General features: G+C 44.4%; 1 protein-coding gene across 1 annotated transcript in view; it reads left to right on the top strand.

Annotated features, from left to right (window-relative positions):
* Positions 1-589: 589 nt before the first annotated feature.
* Positions 590-25,341, top strand: part of LOC308325860 (collectin-12-like) — a 42,317-nt gene continuing 17,565 nt past the window's right edge. The window contains exons 1-2 of the mRNA XM_080778581.1: positions 590-1,233; positions 5,061-5,111. Of these exons, the coding sequence (XP_080634707.1) occupies positions 1,152-1,233; positions 5,061-5,111 (133 nt within the window). The 5' untranslated portion in view covers positions 590-1,151. The remainder of the gene's footprint in view (positions 1,234-5,060; positions 5,112-25,341) is intronic.

Below are 25,341 nucleotides of genomic sequence, written 5' to 3'. Positions count from 1 at the left end.
ACAGTAACCACTTCAGCCCTACATTTTGGCAATTTGAAAATAGCGATGCGATCGCGATGCATTGTGAGCTTGTCTAGGTCTACTATTTTCAAAAGAAAATAGGCCTATTTTAAAACTTGAAATGGTACATTCTGCATAATGAGTACAGTTTACATTTACCTTTGTACTCGTCTTTTACTCAATGATATTTTGAATTCCGGACTTTTGCTGTCATGGTAATAGTTCTATATTCTATATTATTGCAGTATAGGCCTATTGATAAACTTTTACTTGTGTAAAAACTTTGAGTATACTTTTTTATCCCCACCACTATAATAACATAATATAATAATGCACGCCAGCCTCGTGAAACATTATACCCTGTTTTGACTTCAAAAAGCATCACAGAAAAGATGACATTGTTTGTGGGCTATAAAGGCAAGGGTATGCAGCATGTATAGACCTTAACTGTATAGGCTACAGTAGCCCCCCCTCCCAAACACACACACACACACACACACACACACACACACACACACAGGAGTGCAGACCGGGCGCACAGATGTAAGGAGCACGTGGTCTCTCTCCTTCAAGCCCTACGGGTGCTGCTCGACTTCCTCTCACTTTGGGGCAGTCTTGTTGGAGTTCTCCAGTTACAGCTGCGGGTAGCCTAGAAGTACCAGAGTGCGTGTGTATAGCTACAACTGTATTGTATGTGTCATGTGTGTGTGTGTGTGTGCGGCTGTGCGCGTGTGTGTGTGTATGAGACGGAGATACAGCCTCACCTCTGCTGCAGTTGTTCTTCCCCCAGCAAACTTTGTCTTTTTGGTTTGAAAGAAGAAGCGGCTCTTTTTCTGCAGGTCACATTTTGCAACTCAAGCTTTGTTGAATATTAGGCATTTTTTTCCATTTATAGAACTGACTAGAGTCCGCATGAGTTTATTTGTAATTGTCAGCATCCGAATTAAAGTGCTAAACATTGTATTTGTAACGTTATACCTGCGTTGAGGAGGAGTTTTTCCCCCCTCGCAAAAGTTACTGATGGAGTAGCTGTGAGGTTCTTTTTTTCTCCCAATCTATTATTTGGACGCCGGCCCAGGACACAGTGGATATTGGGATTATTCAGGGGTCAGAAGAACTGCAGTGGCGCTCAAGAGATGTTTGGAGCATAAATGCCATTGCAATGCTGTGGTGGATATAACCTCCAAGACGACAGTTTCCGCAACGGTAGAGTTCTGCGAAGCACAATGAAAGGTATGGAGACTTTGGAGAGAGAGTCACACAATAACGGTCAAATAAGCTATACTACTATACGGTGCTAAATAAAGGAACCCTTTTCCGTTTAATTGTAGCATATTTGTGCGCCAATAAGCGCACACGAAAAACGGAGCGATAATAAGTCAGTTTTGACCCTTCTTTCTTTCCCTCTAGACATAAGGAATGCGTAGGCTACACGTTGCGTGACATCTGGCTTCAATTTAAGCGCTCGTGGGGACTGGATTTGGGATTGTTTTGCATCTGGCGGCCGATGATCAAACAGCACTGACTCCACTGAGCATGAACTCTGCACAAAACACATATTAAAGATATATAGCCTATAACGCACATTGTGCATCTGAGGCTATTTGGAAGTTAATGGAACCCCTTTGTCAAAATTACGTAGCCTACTTGAATGGCCTATATATTCTTATTTTGTACCATTTTGATTTCATTCATAATTTGTATTTCACACCTGACGCACACACGCGCAGCCTAAAACTCGCTGATTTCAATTTCAATGTGCTCCACTGTCTCCAGGAAATAATGAGTCAGACCTCGGCTATTTAATTTCCCTACATTCTATACAAGCTCAACTGTTTTTCTTTTGCTCCCAAAGATGTGTTTGCATAACATCTTTCAAAGTGAAAAAAAAAGTTCACTTAAATTTTACCGTTCAAGCGAAACAATTAAGCCTACACTACACAGGAATGAAGATACTGGTGAAGTGGTAGGCCTACTAGCCTACTACCTATGACAGCTGTGTTGTGTATTTTAGATACTGGTGAAGTGGTACTACTACCTATGACAGCTGTGTTGTGTATTTTAGATACTGGTGAAGTGGTACTACTACCTATGACAGCTGTGTTGTGTATTTTAGATACTGGTGAAGTGGTACTATACTACCTATGACAGCTGTGTTGTGTATTTTAGATACTGGTGAAGTGGTACTACTACCTATGACAGCTGTGTTGTGTATCTTTGTGCTGCGGACATGCTGGCCCTAGCTGTGGTCAGTGGACCACACGTCATTCAAACTATACTATCAATGGGAATAGTCTGATAACAGCAAAGCACACATTGATTGTGCTGCGAGTTTACAATCACTGTGTACTGCCACCTTGTGGTCTGACTCAGTCATTTTCACGGAATAATTTACTACTTCAAAGGACAATATTAATTGGGTTAATTCACCCCGGTCACCAGAACTATTCTAAGATGTATAGGTTATTAGGTTTGTGTGGACTCAAGTCAATACAATGGATGTTTTATTACATTTTTGTATTTTTTTTTGTTTTGTATTTGGCATTGAAGTTGAGAAATTGTTGAATAGGAAGACAGTGAAGCAGTAAATGTACGTTATAAACTGAACTGTGTCAGGGCTCAGGAAAACCTAATGCTTAATGTAATACATAACTTAAACATAGGCTACTGTTGTGATGTGAAACCCCTAGTCACTACTAGTGACTAGTCCTTCCAAGTGGGGAAGAATTAAGTTGAATTTTGATAAAAAAAAGATTTTGATCAAAATGTTAAAATCTGATCATATTATACGACATGCAGGCACAGGCATCATTTTCGTTGCACAATATTCACTTTGACCTCTGCTTCACCAAAACCATTGTACTGTATAGTCAGTTTCAGTCATAGCATAATCAAAAAAATAGAACGCAAGCTTCAACAGATCTCATTTCAAATGGAGTTCAGTTCGCCCACAGTTTCCTGTGATGAAATGAGTTTCCCAGAAAGGCCACGAGGAGGCCAACAAGCACACCTACGGAGACCTTATTGTTGTGTAGCAGCGAGAGAGAGACGCAGAAACATGTTCCACAGAAACAGAAACAACGCATACGAGTCAGTGCCAGAGTTTTCAAAAACAGCTGGGATTATTCTTGTCAGCTTTCAACTCACTCTGCTCGTCGTCTCTTGTGGGATTTCTGCTTTAGAACAACTATGAACGCTATAGGCTTGCCAGACGCCAAGGCTGATAAACCGTTCCTTGGCGAGTCAGTGCTATACGCCACATACTAGAGCATCTGCTTTAAAGGGTAGCAGATTATGGCAGTGATAGTCAAACAAGTTCACGTCAAGAAGAACCCCCCAAAGTGTTCACACATTATGCCAAAGACCCCCTTTTGGAAAATATGTGTTCCCATGGGACCCCAATGAGAGAAGACTTTTAGTTACAGACAGTTAGATTAGGTTTAGTACAGAATTCTACAGCTATATCTGTGGCATATGAAACGTGGGTCCTTGAAATTAAACAGATGTCGCGATATAATTGACAACCCTATATTTTAATTTTTTTTATTGGCTGACCACGTCCCCACATGTAGTGGTGGTGACTGGTGGGTCAAGTGTAGGGATGGAGCTTGAAAGTCGAAAAACCTGATAAGCTTATTGAGTAGCCGGTATCAATAATCTTTGGGCTTATCAAGCCTGTTATGGAGCATAGCGGCCCATGATGTGATGTTTAAACAATCAAGACATAAATCTAATCATCCATGGTGGCACAAACATGTCGGGTACACACATTAACCTGCAGTTAACAGTTTCTTCAATATTCATTTCTAAAAGTAAAAAGGTAGGTGTTGGAAAAGCAGCCTACTGTATTTGAAGGCCCTAGTAAAAGACACTGTTTCTTTCTGTTCAGAATTTATTGTCGTCTCCCGTCTTTCCACAAAATAATCGATAGGCCTGATTAATAAGCTACTCGTTATCAATACAAATGAACAAGCTCCATCCCTAGTCAGGTGTTCATGATAATTATATCACTGACTGTTTGCAGTAGGCTACTAGTCAGGTGTTTATGATAATTATATCACTGACTGTTTGCAGTAGGCTACTAGTCAGGTGTTTATGATAATTACATCACTGACTGTTTGCAGTAGGCTACTAGTCAGGTGTTTATGATAATTATATCACTGACTGTTTGCAGTAGGCTACTAGTCAGGTGTTTATGATAATTATATCACTGACTGTTTGCAGTAGGCTACTAGTCAGGTGTTTATGATGTATCACTGACTGTTTGCAGTAGGCTACTAGTCAGGTGTTTATGATAATATATCACTGACTGTTTGCAGTAGGCTACTCGTTCTCATCTCTCTCTACTATCACGTCCCACTCCTGATCCACTGCTCTTGGCATGCTGGGAGTACGAGAGTGGTGGTGATCTCTGGGACATGTGGTCTTTCTTTATTTTCACTGGCCAAGCACGACGACACAAGGAACGGCCTTGAAGTCAGCTTTCCCACGGGCATGGCGGCCACATGAAAGCAAAAGATCGCACCGACGTCCCTAGCACATATATGGCCATGGGAGATCATGGCTAGCAGCAGCCCCAGGAAGAGGGTGTTTTACGGGAAGAGATCTCAGCTAATTGAAGCAAAAGATCAGGTTCACTTGTTCTCTAGTTATAGTGCACTAGCTGACAGAGGCACATGGTTTTAACACAAGGAGACACCGTGAGGGATTACGATACGGAAATATAACCCATTTTTGAAAGTGTTCTCCACAATGTGGTCGGGGGGAAAAAATGCAGTGTTTATCCTGGCCAATTTGGTCAAGCTGAGTTCTAGAAAAACAATGTGTAAGCTTGTGGTTTTTTCCACTTTGAAAGGTCATAATTTAAACCAGAACGGGTTACACACTTCTCTGACGGTGATCGAAACCTACATTTGTGATATAATAACTTCATATTGTGTTTGTGTAATCATTGCATTGATATTGTTTGATATTGATTGATATTGTAGTCATTGTAGCCTTGAGATCATCAATTGCTAATTCGTTTCCCTGTGCTCTTCTTGTGCTGTCCGTTCGTCCAGACGACTTTGCTGATGAGGAGGAGGTGCAGTCCTTTGGCTACAAGAGGTTTGGTGAGTACCCACCGGCCTCTCCTAGTCATTCATTATGTTTATTCTCTGTCCATAAGAGCAGTAAACAACATGTCGTTAAATCACCCTAAACCGTGAAATGACTTCTTCTTGTTATTGTTACTTACCGGTAGGTACTTCAGTTCATTCGGGGAAATTAAACCAAAATCTGAACGTGTGAAACAAACAATACAACTGTTACTGTATATCTACTTTTCTGTGGATGATATTCCCGTGACCTTAAAGTTACTTCAGAGCAGCGTTGCATTTTCAAGAAAGAAACGCATACGCTGTGTTTCCCAGAAATGAGCCCAATATATGGGATTATTTTGATTGGCCTTTGAGCCTTTTTCTTTATTGCTCGGTATGAAAACATCAGGAATGTATGGAGTGGATGAATCATGGAAGGAACATTACTGTAGCATCCTGGGTGTTTCTGGACACTGGACACATTGCCGTCATATCATATTTAGTCCTTTGTTGTCTTTTTTTCCACTCGGCACTAGTTTGGCCATGTTCAACACCACAAGGCAGCAGGGGCTCAGGGGTAGAGTGCCTGGATGGGAACCGCAAGGTTGCCAGTTCGAACCCGGGCTCCCCCAGAGTTACTGTCGAAGTGTCCTTGAGCAAGACACTGAACCCCTAATTGCTCCCGATGTGCTAGTTGGTGCCTTGCATGGTTTCCGCTGCCATCGGTGTGTGAATGGGTGAATGTAATGCACAATCTATGTAAAGCGCCTTGGATAAAGGCGCTATATAAATGCACCATTTACCATTTACCACTTTCACCATGCCACCTCTTTCTCCCCGTTATGTTTTCTTTCATGCCGACACTCCGAGCACGTACGCTGTGTTGTTGTAGCATCTCCCCACTGTTTCCCAGAGGAGAGATCATTTTCCCAGACATTGGGTTCGAAGCGGTCACGGGGGGTCACCCGGGTCACTCAGGTTCACTACTAGGTGTTTTGGAGTGTTTCGTGTCGTGCACGGGTCGGGCTCAGCAGTCATACAGTATGTAAAAGCCAGTGTGAAAGTGATGGTTGTGCACGCTGTGTGTCATCGGGATCTCAACACACTTCACTGACACCGTGTGAGGTGAGTGGATGGGCTTGTGTGACGGGGGTTGGGGGGGGGGTAATTTATATGGTGGTGTGAGTGTGTGTGTGTGTGTGCATGCGTTGGTGTGTTGGTTGATTCAGCTCCCCATTCAAGAATTCAATAGAAACGTTCACATTTCCATGGGTCTCCAAACCCAACATACTCTGATGACAGTAGCATAGCTATAAATCCATGGAAGTAAACAAAGATGTCAATATGTTTGGTCCAACCGACAACACTTAGGTCCCAAATCTCTCAATTAAACTAAAACTACTGGATGTATCGCCATGGAAGTTTCTCTGTGCACCTTCATTCTCAAAGGAAGATGAATGCTACTGATTTTAGGGGAACTATTGCCAAAACGTCCAATTGGTAAGAAAATAAATTGCACGCTCCAGTGGTATAGAGACGTCAACCCGACTAAGACGATTTACACATTCCCACACTTATCTAAAAATCTAACAAACCCAGATGAATTGCCATGAAACTTAATAGGTGCAATTAATTCACACTCCAGCGAGGACGAACGCGAACCCTATACCGATTTCGCTGACCCCGTGACCTTTCCTTTTAGTGTCACACTCAGGCCAACATGTCAACCTCGCACACAAGATAACTCAAAATCTTATCGCCGGTCGGATTGCCTGCCATGCAACATGTGTGTCCAAATTGGTCCCAAGCGAGCAATCTCCAAAACTACTACCTGAGGTGTGAGGAAGCAGCACAACAGAAAAGTCTGCCAAGAATACACAGACTTTTTTGCAGCAACAGCTTACCACTAAAACCACAATATTATCCCATTATGAACGGGAACGCATTTTGGTGTTGGCATCATGTTATGCTTTAGCTATTGAAAAATAGCAGATCTACAAGCTCATAGCGCGCCACCGAGTGGCGCGCTACGAGCTTGTAGGTCTGGTATTTTTGAAAAAATCGAAGAACGACTGACATTTTTAGAATCTGATCTCAGGTCAGAATGGGTTAATCAGACCATGTGTGTGTCCAGTGGAAACCTTGTATAAATCTGATCTCAGGTCAGAATGGGTTATACTGTGGGGAGAGAGAGTGCAACTCATCTGCTGTCCTCCTCGTCCAGATTGTTCTGGTTGGGTTGAACTGTCTACAACGCAGTATAATGAATGCATCATGTTGTCGATCACTGCTGAAATAAATAGAGTAGTAACATGACACCTTGTGCCATTCTACTGAAGAGACACGGAAAAGAGAAATGGTGTCTCAGACTGAGTTGGACATCTGCTTGTTGAGAGAGAGAGAGAGAGAGGTCTACTGCTTGTTGAGAGAGAGAGAGAGAGAGAGAGAGAGAGGTCTACTGCTTGTTGAGAGAGAGAGAGAGAGAGGTCTACTGCTTGTTGAGAGAAAGAGAGAGAGGTCTATTATTCCTTTGAGAGTATCTCCAAACCTGAGAAGTTGCTGAGCTCCTTCCTGTGCCCATACTGGAAGTTTATTTAGTGCAAGTCTATATACCCTGTGGACTCCACTGGGAGAGAGAGAGAGAGAGAGAGAGAGAGATGGAAAATAAAAATAAAGAGAAACAAGAGAGGCAGGCGCCGGGAGAAACAGACTGAAACAGCGAGTGGAAGGTGGAGACAGTCAGAGATACACTGCAGTGACATTACGGTAAAAAAAAGTTAAATTAACACTGAGGAATTTACTGTGTAGAGAAGAGAGTAGACACGGGGAGGGAGGGAGGCAGAGCGAGGTCTGTCTGTGATGAGGAGGAGGTGAGACGGGAGGCATGGAGGTCCCGGCCTGCACTCTGCTGTGTCAGCAATACCTCCACGAGGAGGGAGGAGGGAGGGGACGAAGGGAGTGCGTTCTGTGGGCCTGGCTGGGTGCTGCCTCCTCCGAAAGGAAAAAGTGGCCCCTTCAAAATACAACTTCAAGTGGATCTTTTTTTTTTTGTTCTTGTTCGGTCGGGCCAGGATATTACAACTGTTTTAACTCATTATGATGAGAGAGGCTAAAAACTGTACCATGCAGGAGAAATACTGTAAACCCATGAGTGCCTGTTTTGAATTTAGACAATGGGGATGTGACGGTGTGTTGTACTTTACAATGTACGTGTCGTGTCGTGTGTGTGTGTGTGTGTGTGTGTGCGTACATGTGTGTGTGCGTACATGTGTGTGTGTGTGTGTGTGTGTGTGTGTGTGTGTGTGTGTGTGTGTGTGTGTGTGTGTGTGTGTGTGACTGTGTGTGTGTACGTGCGTGTGCATGTGTGTGCGATTAAGAGCAACCATAGGGGAGGTCATATGTACGTGTCTCCTTGCTAGGGCTTTCTTATTTCTTTAAACCGACACCTAAAATAGACTTGAGGTTTATTTTATCGTGTGGTTTTTATGAATGAGAGCACGTGATGGACAGACACCCCATCGTTGTTTTAAATAGCATAGTGGGCGTTACTTATTAACGAGTTGCTTTAGTTAAGAACATTTCTCAATGCCTATTCCTGGAATGCCTTTTCTGTTGTTGTGTTGTTGTCTTATTGGGGGAGGGGGTGGTTGGGTGGGTGTGTGGGTAATCTAGGGGGGGTTGTCAACAGTTTTATTTTCTGCTGTGGGGTTGCATTTATTGCTTGACTTCTTTTTTTGGGGGGGGGTGAAACAGCGAGTGGTTTTAATTTACATGGACTTTATTACCAGAGAAGAATGTTTTCTGAATTCCTGCTTATTACTCTCTCTCCCCACCCCCCAGGGTGTGCATGCACGCAGTCTGAGTTCTGTTGTCCCGATGTAAGATTACTGGCTCGTGTTTTCAATAAAAAAAAGAGGAGTAGAGTGAGAGTGGGAGGAGAAGAGTTATAGGAAACTTGAAAGGAGTAAAAAAAAAAAAAAAGAAACGCTAAGCCAGCGACGTCGAAGTATAGCCTACTGCCATGCAGAAAACAACAGCGTGTTAAAAAGGACAGACAAAGAAAGTGAAAACAACTCATCCTCCCCAGGGTGTTGTTTTTATTTTGTTGTATTCCCTAAACTAATATACCCTGGTCTGTCAAAGTTGTGGCACACTGACCCGCGATTGGTGAGACGAACTAGTGGGTCACTCCGTGCTTGACCAATGACAAGCAGACATAGGAATTCTTCCCCCCCCCAGACAAGAGAGCACACAAATCACTGTGTCCTGTTTGGGGGCCATGATGCCTGAAGCAACGGGTCAACCGCGGGTCGACCCGATGGGCCCCTGCTCTTAAGATCACCCCTTTGTTTAACCCTTGACTTAAAAGGCCACTGATAAAAAAAAAGTGCAGATGCAGATAAGTATAAAGCATGGCTCCTGGCAGCACATGTTATACCAGACAGTGTACAGAGACATGGGTGGATGTTAGGAGGGGTGTTCTGTTGGAGGTTGAGTGCAGGTCAGCGCTGAGTGTTCTCAAGTATTATTGCTATACGTGAATGTTATGCAAAGGAGTTCAATCTTATCACACTCAGAGATCAACACGGGGGTTGTCCAAGCGGCCATTGTTATACCGATCGGCATTCCATCTGGCCAACAAGCAGTTATTATCAACACAAGTATGGGGGGGAATTAAAAGACTTCAGTGCACTGTGCCTACACATGTTGTGACCGCAGGTCGCAACATGTGTAGGCACAATGCAAGGAATAAATGCATTCGCCATGTATCCGAAGGAAGTCTGATCCAATCACTTTTAGATTTCTCCAGTTTAATCCTGAGTTTAAGTTTTGTTGTGTTCAAGATCTGATTTTAGGCATGTTTAATTAAGCCTCCAGGAAAATCCGTGTTGAGGTTCTTAATCCACTGTTTTTCATTAAAACGTCTTTGTCCTAAAACTGTCCAGTTGGGATTGTGTTGAAGTCCAGCGCATTTTAGAGCTTCAATGCCGTGAGCCATGAAATGTTGCACCAATCTTGTGGTTGTCTTTTTGGCATTGTTTAATATTGTATCTGTGTCGTCCCAGCCTAGTACCTATTGTTTTACCTGTCTCTCCGACATATTGTAAACCACATTTTTCACATGGGGGGGGGGGGCATTAGTGAATATGGGACGGCGGGCTCCACTGATATGCTAACTTAACACATCACGACTCCAAGTTATACAGTCGGGGTTTCTCAGGGCTGTCAGTCACTGATTATATACAAGTATGGGTCATTATTGGTTTGAGATTGGGCTAAAGTGTCTCACCATATACTTCTGAATTGCTGGTTCTGGCCAACGGGCCCCTGAGGGGACACGTTGGGCCAACCATATAACGACACCCCTGCAAACAAAATGTCACCCGATAGGATGACTTCTTCCCTCACATGATGGATGTTCGGTGAGCCTCTCCTTCACAGCAGGCTTTGGCTGGGTTGCAAGAACAACACACACACACACACTAGTGGTGTGTGGAGTGTAGTCTGACTCCATTTTCCTCCAGCCCTCCCTTATAAAGGATAGAAGACAGGGCAGGCAGGAGAACTGTGGCATGTGCCTCAACTTCACTTCAGTCTGATATATTAATGAAAGTATTTTGGCTCCGGGAACGGCCAAAGTCAACCTCAACGCTTCCTGTCCTTGAAAAGAGACAGAAGGCAAAAAAAATGAAAGATGTGTATTTTTCTTTGTTCACTTCTTCTAAAGTTGGAGACACCAACCATCCCCGTTTCAGGCCGGGCCAAGACAGGGGCTCGGCGTGTTTGTTGCTTTGTCTGTGATTATATTGGCCACAAAACCCATCGCACCACCCCTCCATATTGTTTTTGCGTAGGTTCACTTTTTTTCAGGGAGATGTTCAAAAATGGCACCACAAAGTTGTGAGAAGAAGTTATACCACATTTAGATTTTTTCCAGTGACTCAGCCCTCCGGGTGTTTCAAAATGTAAGTTTCAAGTGAGGCATTTGTTTGTGTTTTCACATCTGCACATCTGCTGCAGGGGAAAATGTGTGCTGTCTCAAACTGTCTGTTTGAGCATACCTAAACCAACTGTTATGTCTCTAGCCCATTTTGTGCGGAACCCCTTTTGGTGTTAGCATTATGTTATGCTTTAGCTATTGAAAAATAGCAGATCTACAAGCTCGTAGCGCGCCACCGAGTGGCGCGCTACGAGCTTGTAGGTCTGCTATCTTTGAAAAAATCGAAGAACGACTGACAGAAACATAGCTTTTTCAGAAAACTGTCATGATGTAGAAGACATTTTTAGAATCTGATCTCAGGTCAAAATGGGCTAGTAGAAACAGCATGCAGTTGAATTCTGTGTGTGGTTCCATCAAGTTCATTTGAATGTGGCAAATAGATACTACATAGAAGGAACATTTTAGTCAATAATAAAAACATTATATAACCCACTTCCTAGTTATAGATGTGGACCACAAAAAGCAACCACCAATGGCCTTTATACCAGGCAGTTGCATCCCACCTCCTCAGTGGCCCCAGCATCTTTTTCTTTTTCCACTAATCATAGCGAAGGCCACACTTGGCTGGCAGACAAGCTGGTTCCAACATTGCGGTCTCCCTGGTTTTCGCTGGGTGATGAAGCTTGAAAATAGCTGCTTTGCATGATTCGATAGAGGAGTACCGCAAGCAGGCAGGCAAGCTAGTCCATTCTGTTACAGGTCCATACTGCACTGTCAAGAAGCCAAGGCGTTTGAGTGTTGTTGATTCAGTATCTATCTGCCGTGATGGTGGGCCACCCAGCAGGCCCCGGCCACACTAAACCCAACAGCACAGATGGTTTGCGGGAGTAACGGAGCCCTCGTATACAACTCAACTACTTTGCATCAGAACAGTATATACCCAGGCGGTGGTTTTGGGTTTGCACGAGTTCGTAATGAAATGCTTTTTTTTTTTTTTTTACCCACACGATACAACATGTTTGAGCGTATTTGGGTTCATGTTGTTGTGGTGGGCTGGGGATTAGGGAGTCGGGTCTTTTTGTTTGATGTCGCTGAGTTTTATTTTTGGGTGTCTTCCAAGACACAGTTAACACATACTGTAGGCAATTCATTCTGGAAAGCATCTTAACCCATTTAGGACTGAGGCTGATTCTATATGTCAGTGGTGCTCAACCTTTTTCATGTCAAGGACCCCCAGAATGATCTGTATTTATTTAGCCGCGGGCCTCCATCTCAAAGTTCCAGGGACCCCCTCTCAGAAGCAAAGATTGGAGTTAAAAATGTTCGCTCTGAAAGAATATATATTCAAAGATTTGCACCACATTTTCCCCCGATTTTTCAAAAGTAGCAGATCTACAAGCTACGTAGCTTGTAGCCTCGATACCCAGGCTTTCATTTCGTCTGCGCGAAAAATGAAAGCCTGGAGGAACGCATTGGCTGCCTTGGTCTAGAAGTGGGAGTCAACGCTTTCCGGGTGGGTGTCGCTCCAAATGATGTGACGTAGCGCTTCACTAGGTGGGAGAGGAGTGGTCAGGGCTGACGGACAGATCGGTGAGATCCGATCAGGGCGTGCGCAAATCTCAGCCGCGACCCACCCCTATAGACCAGAAACTTAACACGTTAGCTCAGGCTACGTAGCTTGTAGATCTGCTGCTTTATAACAGCTAAAGTATAACATAATGCTTAAAACACCAAAAGGGGTTCTCGTCCCGAACGGCTTAAATCCTGGAATTGTCTCCGCTTCAGGGTCGAACCTCAGACACAGTCACACAGCACCATCATCATTCATAGGGTCGAACCTCAGACACAGTCACACAGCACCATCACCATTCATAGGGTCGAACCTCAGACACAGTCACACAGCACCATCATCATTCATAGGGTCGAACCTCAGACACAGTCACACAGCACCATCATCAATCATAGGGTCGAACCTCAGACACAGTCACACAGTCACCATCATTCATAGGGTCGAACCTCAGACACAGTCACACAGCACCATCATCATTCATAGGGTCGAACCTCAGACACAGTCACACAGCACCATCACCATTCATAGGGTCGAACCTCAGACACAGTCACACAGCATCATCATCATCATTCATAGGGTCGAACCTCAGACACAGTCACACAGCACCATCACCATAGGGTCGAACCTCAGACACAGTCACACAGCACCACCATCATAGGGTCGAACCTCAGACACAGTCACACAGCACCGTCATCATAGGGTCGAACCTCAGACACAGTCACACAGCACCACCATCATAGGGTCGAACCTCAGACACAGTCACACAGCACCATCATAGGGTCGAACCTCAGACACAGTCACACAGCACCATCATCATTCATAGGGTCGAACCTCAGACACAGTCACACAGCACCATCATCACCATAGGGTCGAACCTCAGACACAGTCACACAGCACCATCACCATAGGGTCGAACCTCAGACACAGTCACACAGCTCCATCACCATAGGGTCGAACCTCAGACACAGTCACACAGCACCATCATCATTCATAGGGTCGAACCTCAGACACAGTCACACAGCACCATCATCATTCATAGGGTCGAACCTCAGACACAGTCACACAGCACCATCATCATTCATATATAGGGTCGAACCTCAGACACAGTCACACAGCAACATCATCATTCATAGGGTCGAACCTCAGACACAGTCACACAGCACCATCACCATAGGGTCGAACCTCAGACACAGTCACACAGCTCCATCACCATAGGGTCGAACCTCAGACACAGTCACACAGCACCATCATCATTCATAGGGTCGAACCTCAGACACAGTCACACAGCACCATCATCATTCATATATAGGGTCGAACCTCAGACACAGTCACACAGCACCATCACCATAGGGTCGAACCTCAGACACAGTCACACAGCACCATCACCATAGGGTCGAACCTCAGACACAGTCACACAGCACCATCACCATAGGGTCGAACCTCAGACACAGTCACACAGCACCATCACCATTCATAGGGTCGAACCTCAGACACAGTCACACAGCACCATCACCATAGGGTCGAACCTCAGACACAGTCACACAGCTCCATCATCATTCATAGGGTCGAACCTCAGACACAGTCACACAGCACCATCATCATTCATAGGGTCGAACCTCAGACACAGTCACACAGAACCATCATCATTCATAGGGTCGAACCTCAGACACAGTCACACAGCACCATCACCATAGGGTCGAACCTCAGACACAGTCACACAGCTCCATCATCATTCATAGGGTCGAACCTCAGACACAGTCACACAGCACCATCATCATTCATAGGGTCGAACCTCAGACACAGTCACACAGCACCATCATCATTCATAGGGTCGAACCTCAGACACAGTCACACAGAACCATCATCATTCATATAGGGTCGAACCTCAGACACAGTCACACAGCACCATCATCATTCATAGGGTCGAACCTCAGACACAGTCACACAGCACCATCACCATAGGGTCGAACCTCAGACACAGTCACACAGCACCATCATCATTCATAGGGTCGAACCTCAGACACAGTCACACAGCACCATCATCATTCATAGGGTCGAACCTCAGACACAGTCACACAGCATCACCATCATTCATAGGGTCGAACCTCAGACACAGTCACACAGCACCATCATCATTCATAGGGTCGAACCTCAGACACAGTCACACAGCATCACCATCATTCATAGGGTCGAACCTCAGACACAGTCACACAGCACCATCATAGGGTCGAACCTCAGACACAGTCACACAGCATCACCATCATTCATAGGGTCGAACCTCAGACACAGTCACACAGCATCACCATCATTCATAGGGTCGAACCTCAGACACAGTCACACAGCACCATCACCATAGGGTCGAACCTCAGACACAGTCACACAGCACCATCACCATTTAAATTGCTATTCAGTTGTATGAACTGGGAAAGATGGTTTACAGTCTGAGAGTGATAAAAGACCACAGTCTCACACATGCAGCCATTGCTGATGTATGTACACTTTATACTGTGTGCTTTTCTAACTAATGCTGTACTTTTTGCACTTTTTAATTGTTTGGAAAAATTAGGTTTGGCTTGTTCTTTCTTTCTTTCTTTCTTTCTTTCTTGTATTTTAGTTGTTGCGAACGCAGTGAGCACTTACTATGAGACCTAGCAGATCCTGTGTGTGCGTCCGTGTGTCCCCCCTTTGTGCCCATATATGGAGCTGAGTGATTTGTTTGTGATTGATGCAACACACTCCATATTTGGACGTATAGCTGCTTTGGGGACTCCTTATATGAATTTAGCTATACTGTATAATATCATTCAAGTAATTGTTCTCTGAACTGTTGGCCTATATACGGTATCTTGATCTCGAACTGATGTGAACCTTTTAAGGGCATTTTGTTATGTATGCAGATGCATAAACACTATTGCCTGCAGGCTTTATTTATAATAATACATAATTAGCATTTTGATACACAGATCAGATTGTAGATTAACATTACCATCAATGAGGACCTGCTTCAGCGAAGCAAGTTTTCTTGTGTGAACAATCAGAAGCAGAATCTCAGATCATTACTGTGTATAAGTAGATTGAATGTTAAATCAATACACTACTAGTGTATGCCCAAATGGTGCACTTTGTCTTCAGGGCCAGTGTGTGGAAACCTGGTATCTGATGTCATCACTTGGTTATATTTATTACACAAATACAGTATGTATACAGACATATCTTCATAGATTATACATCAAAGACTTCTCCTCAGAATGAGAAAAAATCACACCTGTGTGAACCAAGTGGTGCAACTCCCCCCCAGTGGCGTGCCAAACCCAAATCAAGCATACATCAAAAAATAGGAATTTTAAAAAAATCCAAAAAGGTAGCAAATCTAAAAAAAATAACAAGCGGGGGACAAAGTACTCACATTTCCATTTCTTTATTGTCACACAGCAAAAAGGAACGCTTTATACGCGTTTGGGCTATGCAGCCTTCATCAGAGCATCTTCTCCTCAGAATCAGAGCTAGGATTTGTGACATAAGTCCATGTCGTCCATTGTGTCATTTTGTTCTGCCTGTGTTTTTAACCACATGAAACCTGGCGTCCATATTCTGGGAGGAGGGGGTGAACATTCGGCAGAAATAGCCGATATACAAACTCACACCGCGTCACGTTGCAATGCTTTGTGAGCTTGTGGATCGGCTATTTTCACGGAATGGAAGGAATTCGATCGTAGAGGAGGAAAAAAGGACTGGGTCCCTTTACAGTTTACAGGACTCCAAGAGAGCTCCAACTTGGACTCTTCCCAAAAATGTGTGAATGGCATATTCATATTCCTCCTTTCTTTCTTTCTTTCTTTCTTTCTTTCTTTCTCTTTCTTATCTCTCCCTCTCTTGTGCTTTCTGTTTCTGACCCGCGTTCTCATGGGCCTACTTTCACTTCACTTGAGAATGAGATTACCTCATTCTGAAATGCCAGCAACTGGAACACGAGCAGAAAGGAGCCAGGGGGTCTCACTTGCTCTCTCTCTACACAGGCCAATAAAATTACTTTATTGCCTCCATGTTGTTGTTCAGAGTACATGCATGTGAATGATGGTAATCGAGAATGCTAGCTGTCCCAAAGGACAGCTTTTTTTTTCTCTTATTGAAAATGTCCTGCATAGAACGTTGGAGATATACGGTTCCAGGTGCACATACTGTTGGAGTTGGCATTGCAAAGCGCTGCACGTACAGTTTCCTTTTTAGTGTAGGAACACTGTGTGCATAGAGTTAGACCCCTTGGAATTCAATGCACAACCGTTCTTCAAATGCTGACTCACCATTGTGCTTCTTGGCCCCTGAATAAAAATTGGATTCCAGCTATTACACCAGTGTTTGGACTGAAGTGTGCATTCACTTGCTGGATAATGGATTCTTCTTAGGCTTGACGTCGTGTACTACTAGCCTAAGCCATGACCGTGTATTGTAAAGTTTAACCATGACAGTTTTGTATTCATTAGTCCCTCGGTAGCCGGTAGGTCTCCAGAAAAAAGCCAGAATAGTATTTCTCTACTTCAAGCAAGGGCTTGAGTCCTGTCTTAACCCATTTAGCGCTTGTGCCGCATTTTTACAAATTTTGAAAAAATAGCAGACCTACAAACTCGATGGCGCGCTATGAGCTTGTAGATCTGATATTTTTCAATAGCTAAAGCATAACATAATGGTAACACCAAAAGGGGTTCCCGCCAAAAAATGGGTTAAAACAAGGTGTTTAGTTATAGTGTTGTCCGAATTATTAGCAAACTGTGGATTAACTGATTAAATATAGATTTTTGTGTGCATGTGCATGTGTATGTGGATGTATGTGTGCGCATATAAGAGGGAGAGGGAGAGAACATTCCTTTTTAATCATGCAGGTGCTTTTTGAGTCAAATTCCCAGCCTGTCCTGGGAATATTAATTCATAATTAACTAAAAGGTTCTCCTGCCAAGACCACCTTGGAGCTGGATCAGTTGTAGTATTCTGTAACACGGTCAGCGGTGTGTTTGCTTCTCTGCCCTGAATGAAACTTGTGGCAGCTGAAGAGTGGGCTCGTGTGTCGTGTGTTTGTCTGAGAGATGGCTTTCCTGGGTTATCTGAAATAACCCAGGAAAGCTGATACTGTGGCGCTCTGCTCTTTCTGCCATTGCCAGGGTTATTGCATTTCTTCAATAATGCATTGCTTCACCTATTCAAGTTCCGATAGACTGATACCCAGAATTGCGTGGGTGAAATAGGCTCTCTCTACCATGCCATATGCCATGGCAGAGTGAGCCTGGCATGGTATGGCATGGCATGGCATATAACAGTTGACCAGCCTTGTTAATGAGTCACAGCTTTTCCAGCCCATCTCTCGAGATAAAGATAAGTGACCTATTTGTCATATAGCGTGTCTTCCTTTAACCAGACGCAGATGAGACGGCGAAACCAGACCAGGTCCACGTACTGTAAACTCTATTCCCTGGATCTTATAACTCCCTTTTTAATAGACCCTCTCTATACTGTACTCTCTAGTATTTAGGGCTTTGTTTGTGCCTTTTAGCACTTCCTGAAACCTCAAAGAAACAGCTGACTGCTCAGATAACAAGCGTGCCGTAAAGCTCTATAGCTCCATTGGCCTGTAAGTCGTCTGTACATTCCATGCTTTTTTTCCCCCTCTCTCACAAATCCTTCAACAGATTTATCACTGTCAGAACCATGGGCTCTCAATGAAGGTTCCAAGAACTGCTCATCTTTCATTACATGATTTCCATCCCATTGTGAAGCTAATTAGCTCCTCGTGCACCTGATGAACGTCTCACACGAGTCCATAAACATGCTAATGTCCGCCTTTACACAAGCTCTGACTGAACTATGTCAAACAAAGACCAATTAAGGCACTATTGTATAGGAAAGTAAAAAGCCTTTAAATATTTGGTAAGCACGCTCTTTTATATTTGCCCTCCAATGCCTGGCTTTTGAAATTCAATTCAAATTCAGTCATATCAATCATGGCAACCAAGTCTATGGACTTGTAATGTTTGTTTAGGGCAGCAGTTAAACAAACATTCACGACCTTCATGTAGCCAATATACATACATCATACATAATACATCTTGTGACTGGTTTCGTTTTATACAACTAGACTTGTATGTGCCCGTCGGCCACCGGTCTACTTGGGAACGATGCAACTTGGGAACCTAATAATACCCGTTGTCAACTCATAGCACCCGTTTTAACTATCTGTCTGGAGATCCCACATGGAGATCTCTGTTTCTGTCTGTCTGCCCATGTATGAAGAGTGCAAACTGTGAAAAGTGGACTGATTTAAGTAATCAATTGGCAGGTGTCTGTTTGGCATGGCAATCAATTGGCTGAGGCAGAGGCTGGAAATTGCACAGGTGAGGGGATTTAGGGTAATTAGGCCCACTGGCAGAGCCTGACCAGAGCCTTTTGTGGTGTTTCTGGAGAACCATGGGTCCGTCCGACTCGATAGTGGGCACTGCACTCCCTGCGGGGGTGTGGAATGCTTGTGTCGAATATGAAGTCAGTGGGGCGAACAGTTCTCCAGTTACGTGCATTATAACCGTACACACGCACGCAGACACTCAGAGGCGTGACACATTTCTAGTAGGATAACACACTGCATCCATGTCTATATACTGCACTGTATAGTGGCAGTGAATCTGCAATGAATGTGGCAGCCACAGTGGGTGCCCCTCACTTCACACAAGTGTGTTTTTGTAATTCAACCCCCACATCTTGTAGGCTACTGTAACATGGATTGCATGATGCGTAGCACCGTATGTGTTGGTTAATTATAATCATATCTCCTCCTAACCATATCTCCTACCTACCTACCTACCCTCGATTTGTAATGTAACGGTTTTTAGATCGTTTTGACCTATGTAATTCACATGTACAGTATATCTTTAGTTTTTCTTTTCCTGATCTTCTGATGTGTTTTTTCTATATTATTTTGTATTACTCGACGACACTGAAAATGAGTTTGATTACTCAGTGTAGTTTTGAGAATAAACTTGAATGACTTAATTATTTGTGGGATGCACATGAGATTGTTCCTTGATGGGGTTCCTCCGTTGACCCCTTTTATGGTCTGTAGCCAGACTTCTCAAAGGACGCTAGTAGACTCAGTGTCAACAGCACTGGCCAAGAGGGGGATTATCCCATTCAGATGTACAGTTATCCAGTTCATCGGTTATATTTCTACAAACAACATTAACCCATTCTGACCTGAGATCAGATTCATACGAGGTTTCCACTGAACACACACTGGTCTGATTAACCCATTCTGACCTAAGATCAGATTCTAAAAATGTCAGTCGTTCTTCGAATTTTTCAAAAATAGCAGACCTACAAGCTCGTAGCGCGCCACTCGGTGGCGCGCTATGAGCTTGTAGATCTGCTATTTTTCAATAGCTAAAGCATAACTTGATGCCAACACCAAAATGGGTTCCCGTTCAGAATGGGTTAACATGCAGTTCGCTGACCGCAACCCACTGATCTCCTTTATTATATTATGAAAAGGAAATTGAGTCTTACCAAAGTATAATCTTTATTTAAAAAAAAGAAAAGAAAAAGAAAAATACATTGTGTTGAAATATTGCAGGAGAGATCAGATCATTCAACATCTTAGACGTTTGTTCTCGTGCCTGGTACACGATGGGGTGACGTATCAGATGTTCGCGTGCATCCTTTGATTTGGCTGCATCGTAACAAGGTCCAGATGCCTCAGTGGAACCGGACTCAATTTAAAGTGTCATAAACCTGTTAGCAGCGAGAGAATGAATGAAAAAAGAAAGAAAAAAAAAAAGTGCTGCCATGCATGGCATGTAGGGCTAGCTCAGCGGTTCAAGGCTACTAATGGCCCAGTAATTTGTCTCAGTGGTATAACTTCCCCCTGTGTGAGTGTTTACTTGTTAACATTCCATTGGGAGACTGTTAATGCCAGGGGATCAGGCCCAGAGCAGTGCACCACACCATGGGGCACCATGGGGCACCATGAGAGGTTCCAGTCACCACACTGACACCACCATGGGGCACCATGCTGCCCAATGAGAGGTTCCAGTCACTACACTGACACCACCATGGGGCACCATGCTGCCCAATGAGAGGTTCCAGTCACTACACTGACACCATGGGGCACCATGCTGCCCAATGAGAGGTTCCAGTCACCACACTGACACCATGGGGCACCATGCTGCCCAATGAGAGGTTCCAGTCACCACACTGACACCACCATGGGGCACCATGCTGCCCCAATGAGAGGTTCCAGTCACCACACTGACACCACCATGGGGCACCATGCTGCCCAATGAGAGGTTCCAGTCACCACACTGACACCACCATGGGGCACCATGCTGCCCAATGAGAGGTTCCAGTCACCACACTGACACCATGGGGCACCATGCTGCCCAATGAGAGGTTCCAGTCACCACACTGACACCATGGGGCACCGTGCTGCCCAATGAGAGGTTCCAGTCACCACACTGACACCATGGGGCACCATGCTGCCCAAATGGGAGCTTCCAGTCACCACACTGACACCATGGGGCACCATGCTGCCCAATGAGAGGTTCCAGTCACCACACTGACACCATGGGGCACCATGCTGCCCAATGAGAGGTTCCAGTCACCACACTGACACCATGGGGCACCATGCTGCCCAATGAGAGGTTCCAGTCACCACACTGACACCACCATGGGGCACCATGCTGCCCAATGAGAGGTTCCAGTCACCACACTGACACCACCATGGGGCACCATGCTGCCCAATGAGAGGTTCCAGTCACCACACTGACACCACCATGGGGCACCATGCTGCCCAATGAGAGGTTCCAGTTAAGCATTTGTCTGGACTGGAGTTTGGAGTTAATAGAAGTGCCCCTTCTATCTACTCAAATTCAACAATGTCAGTGTTGTGAAAGTGTGGTCTTAAAGTACCATTTATTTGTATTTCCTTTTTTCTTGTTTTTTCTTTTTTATATCCTTTTTACCAAAACATGTCTTTTTTACATTCAATTGGTACATTTAGTTTGACCCACATTTGTTTGTCTGTAGTTGTGTTTTGGTCTGCTCTGAAGTAGTTTGGTAATCATTTTAGCATGAGACAGATTAAAGCAATTACAAAACCGTGTAATTACTATAGCTTTATGGGACAGCATATCCCTCTGTAGACAAATGTCTTTATGGGACAGCATATCCCTCTGTAGACAAATGTCTTTATGGAACAGCATATCCCTCTGTAGACAAATGTCTTTATGGAACAGCATATCCCTCTGTAGACAAATGTCTTTATGGAACAGCATATCCCTCTGTAGACAAATGTCTTTATGGAACAGCATATCCCTCTGTAGACAAATAGAAAATGCGGCACAAATCTTTGAATATATATTCATTCAGAGTGAACATTTTTATCTCAAATCTTTGCTTCTGGAGGGTCCCTCCTGGAACAACATATTTTCAGATTGGGGTCGGCGGCCAATTTCATGTATGTTTTGGGGTCCTTGACATGAAACTGAATGACATAGAAACATGGGTTTTTCATGATTTAGAAGACATTTTGTAGAATGGTCCTCAGTACAAAATGGGTTAAAAGTACGGTACGGTAGCTGGGGACCACTGAATAGCTTGTGACTGTGTGCAGGTCTTTGTGTTTTGTGACAGGCTTAAAACCCATTTCGACCTGAGAACGATTCTACAAAATGCTTTCCCATGACGATTCCCATGTTTCTATGGCAGTCGTTCTCAAACACTTTCATGCCAAGGACCCCAAGAAATATCTGCATTTGGCCGCCGACCCCCATCTGAAAGATTTGTTGTTCCAGTACTTGGTGCCGCGCTATGAGCCAAAAAGAAACGGCATATCTACAAGCTTGTTGATTTGGGGTGAGCGACACCGCCGTGCGACGGTACATAAACCGAGCATGAAACCATCACAGTAGGCTACTGTACAGTATATATAACAGTGTTTAAAGCGCTCGGCACACAAAAGCGCTTTACACAAAATGTGATCTGTGGTCTGTACAGGCTTTCTTTGTGTTGCCATGGAAATTTCCACTGCCAGCCCACTCCGTGAGACTCATGGGCAAGCAAAGGGTTCCTATTGCAGGTACATGGAGTGAAGGAAAAACTGCGAGGAATTTTCTTTGACCGACCCACAGAGTCCAAATTAAATACAGCTGTTTTACATACACCGGGGCACACAGAAACAACTTTCTTTCTCTCTCTCTCTCTTTTCTCTCTCTCTCCTTCCTCTCTCTCTCTCTCTCTCGCCCACGCTCTCTCTCTGACACAAACACACACACACACACACACACACACACACACACACACACACACACACAATGTTATAGGAATATTGATTTAAATGATCTCCGCACTGTACTTGACCTCTTAACTTGTCTAACTGTACAACACACACGTGCAGTATAATAGTATGTGTAAGTAGCAACTTTAGCCATGCCCCAGTTCATTGGGCTATTTATTTACCTCTGGGGGATTGGCCATGAGGCCCACCACGTCCAGCTTGTTGATTGGGACACCCTGTGGCTGAAGTCCAGCCACAGCAGAGCTCTCTCAAGCCTAAATCCCCTGCGTGCGCTCATGCCGGTACCGTTATGTTGGTTTGAGCATTGTTGTGCCTTTGTCGTTGTGACATGTAAATTGTATCAGCATGCTTTATTGGCCATGTACGTATAGCATGTTCTCCACACACAGTTTTTTTTTTTAATGACTATACTCATTTTCACACATTTCACACCTTGCGTGTCACACATTGTTCTCCTCACAACTTTAGCATCTTTCAAATCCTTATTCAATTGTGTTCGGCTGTGCCAAACTGGATGGACCCCTAAGCTGAATTCCAATACCCAAAATCTTGGCCAGTCTCTCACTCACACTTAATTTTGTTAATAGCTGTATTTAGGCCACATCTTTAAAGTCCTCCATGTAAGTTATGTGAAGTCCACAAGAATAACATTTTCTGGAGTGAGTGAGTGAGTGAGTGAGTGAGTGAGTGAGTGAGTGGTGGACATGCATTGCATACTGTCTAAGACTCTATAGGCAACTTTACCACTGTACCACCCGACTGCCAGTGGCGGTTACAGTGTTCCACGGGCCCTGAGGCGAGATTGACAGCCCGAACGGGACCGTAAATAAATACCACTTCGGACTTAAACCCCTCAACGTGGCTCAGTTGCAGCATACCTGAGGCAATGAATACACACAATGTATAGCCTCACAGGTTGCATATCGAAAATCACGAAATGGTCAAATAAATGTTGGGTTTGTCTATCAGTGACACCACAAAATGGCAGCCACTGCTATGCCCTTTAGCGCTATAGCCTATATACAGACCTCTGGAGAGCTTCGGCCTGTTATAATGCTTGTTATAATGCTTGTTAATGCCTATTATAATGCTTGAAGCAAAACTTCAATGCCGTTGATTCAATAGCATGTTTGGTACTACCACTCAGTTCGTTTTTTTATGTTTTTCTTTGTGGCTTTCGCCTTTATTTTATATATTTATTTTTATGGAGTGACAGACAGTAGGCTGACAGGAAATGGGGAGAGAGATGGGGGGGAAGACATGCAGTAAAGGCCGTCGGGATCGGGAGTCGAACCCGCGGCACACTGGATTACCAGCCACGGTGCCTGGACTGCTGAGCCACGGCCCAGGCAAACTCCAATGTTAATTAACTGTCTTATTTTGAAAGCCGTTTCTCTCGGAAACTGAGAAACAGGAAGTGATAATCACTATGCAACAGCGGATGTTATTTCATTCTACACACGCAAGCAGTGGTGGAAAAAGTACTCCCATTTTGTACCAATACTGCAATATAGAGATACTCTGTATACTCTGTTAAAATGTACATAGGACTCGAGTAAAAGTATATAGGGTTCCAAATGTACTTAAAGTACCAAACGTAAAAGTACTCATTATGTAGAATGTCCCATTTCATGTTTTGAAATGCATACAAATCTTTTGAAAATAGCAGATCTACAAGCTCACAATGCGTCATTGTGAGCTTGTAGATCGGCTATCGACAAAATGTATAAAGCTGTACTGTAAGGCTGCTACTGTTTTTTTTTAACTAATAATAACCCAAATCTAAGTACAGTACTTAAGTAAATGTACTTAGCTACTTTCCACCACTGCCCGCAACATGAGGCCCTCAGTACACCCCCCCATATCCATGTCCAGGGCCGAGGCTGGGCCCCTTTGAGGCGGTCAGCCATGATGTTTTCACAGATGTGTAGGTCCAAGGGCGAGAGGCCAAACCCTCCTTCACCCCCCTGGTGGTCTCTGGCCCGCCCCTGGCGAGAGGAAGAGGACCCTCCCGTGGCTACACAGCCTCAGCCCCCTCTATAAGCAGGGAGGACATGGTAGTATACAGCCTCAGCCCCCTCTAGAACCAGGGAGGACATGGTATAGCGCTGCAGGCATAGCTGGCGAAAAGCAAAGCAGGGACAATCTGGAAATAGAGCCTCTGATGCTATTAGGAGGAGGAAGTCGGGCAGGGATGTTGAGTCCAGCTGTGGAATGTTTGGAGCTCCATCTCTCTCTCTGCTCTTGGAAGACAGAGGAGGTTTATTTACCACCAGTCTCGTGCCCGCATGCTGGTCCCTGAGGAGGTGTATTTACCACCCTGACGCCAGTCTCATGCCCACATGACGCCAGTCTCATGCCCACATGATGCCAGTCTCATGCCAACATGCTTGTCCCTGACGCCAGTCTCATGCCCACACGC

The sequence above is a fragment of the Protomyctophum bolini genome (genome assembly GCF_963924005.1).
Source record: "Protomyctophum bolini genome assembly, chromosome: 12".
NCBI lineage: Eukaryota > Metazoa > Chordata > Actinopteri > Myctophiformes > Myctophidae > Protomyctophum > Protomyctophum bolini.
Note: the sequence above shows the minus strand (reverse complement) of the source record. Positions and strands in the feature narration are given on the sequence as shown.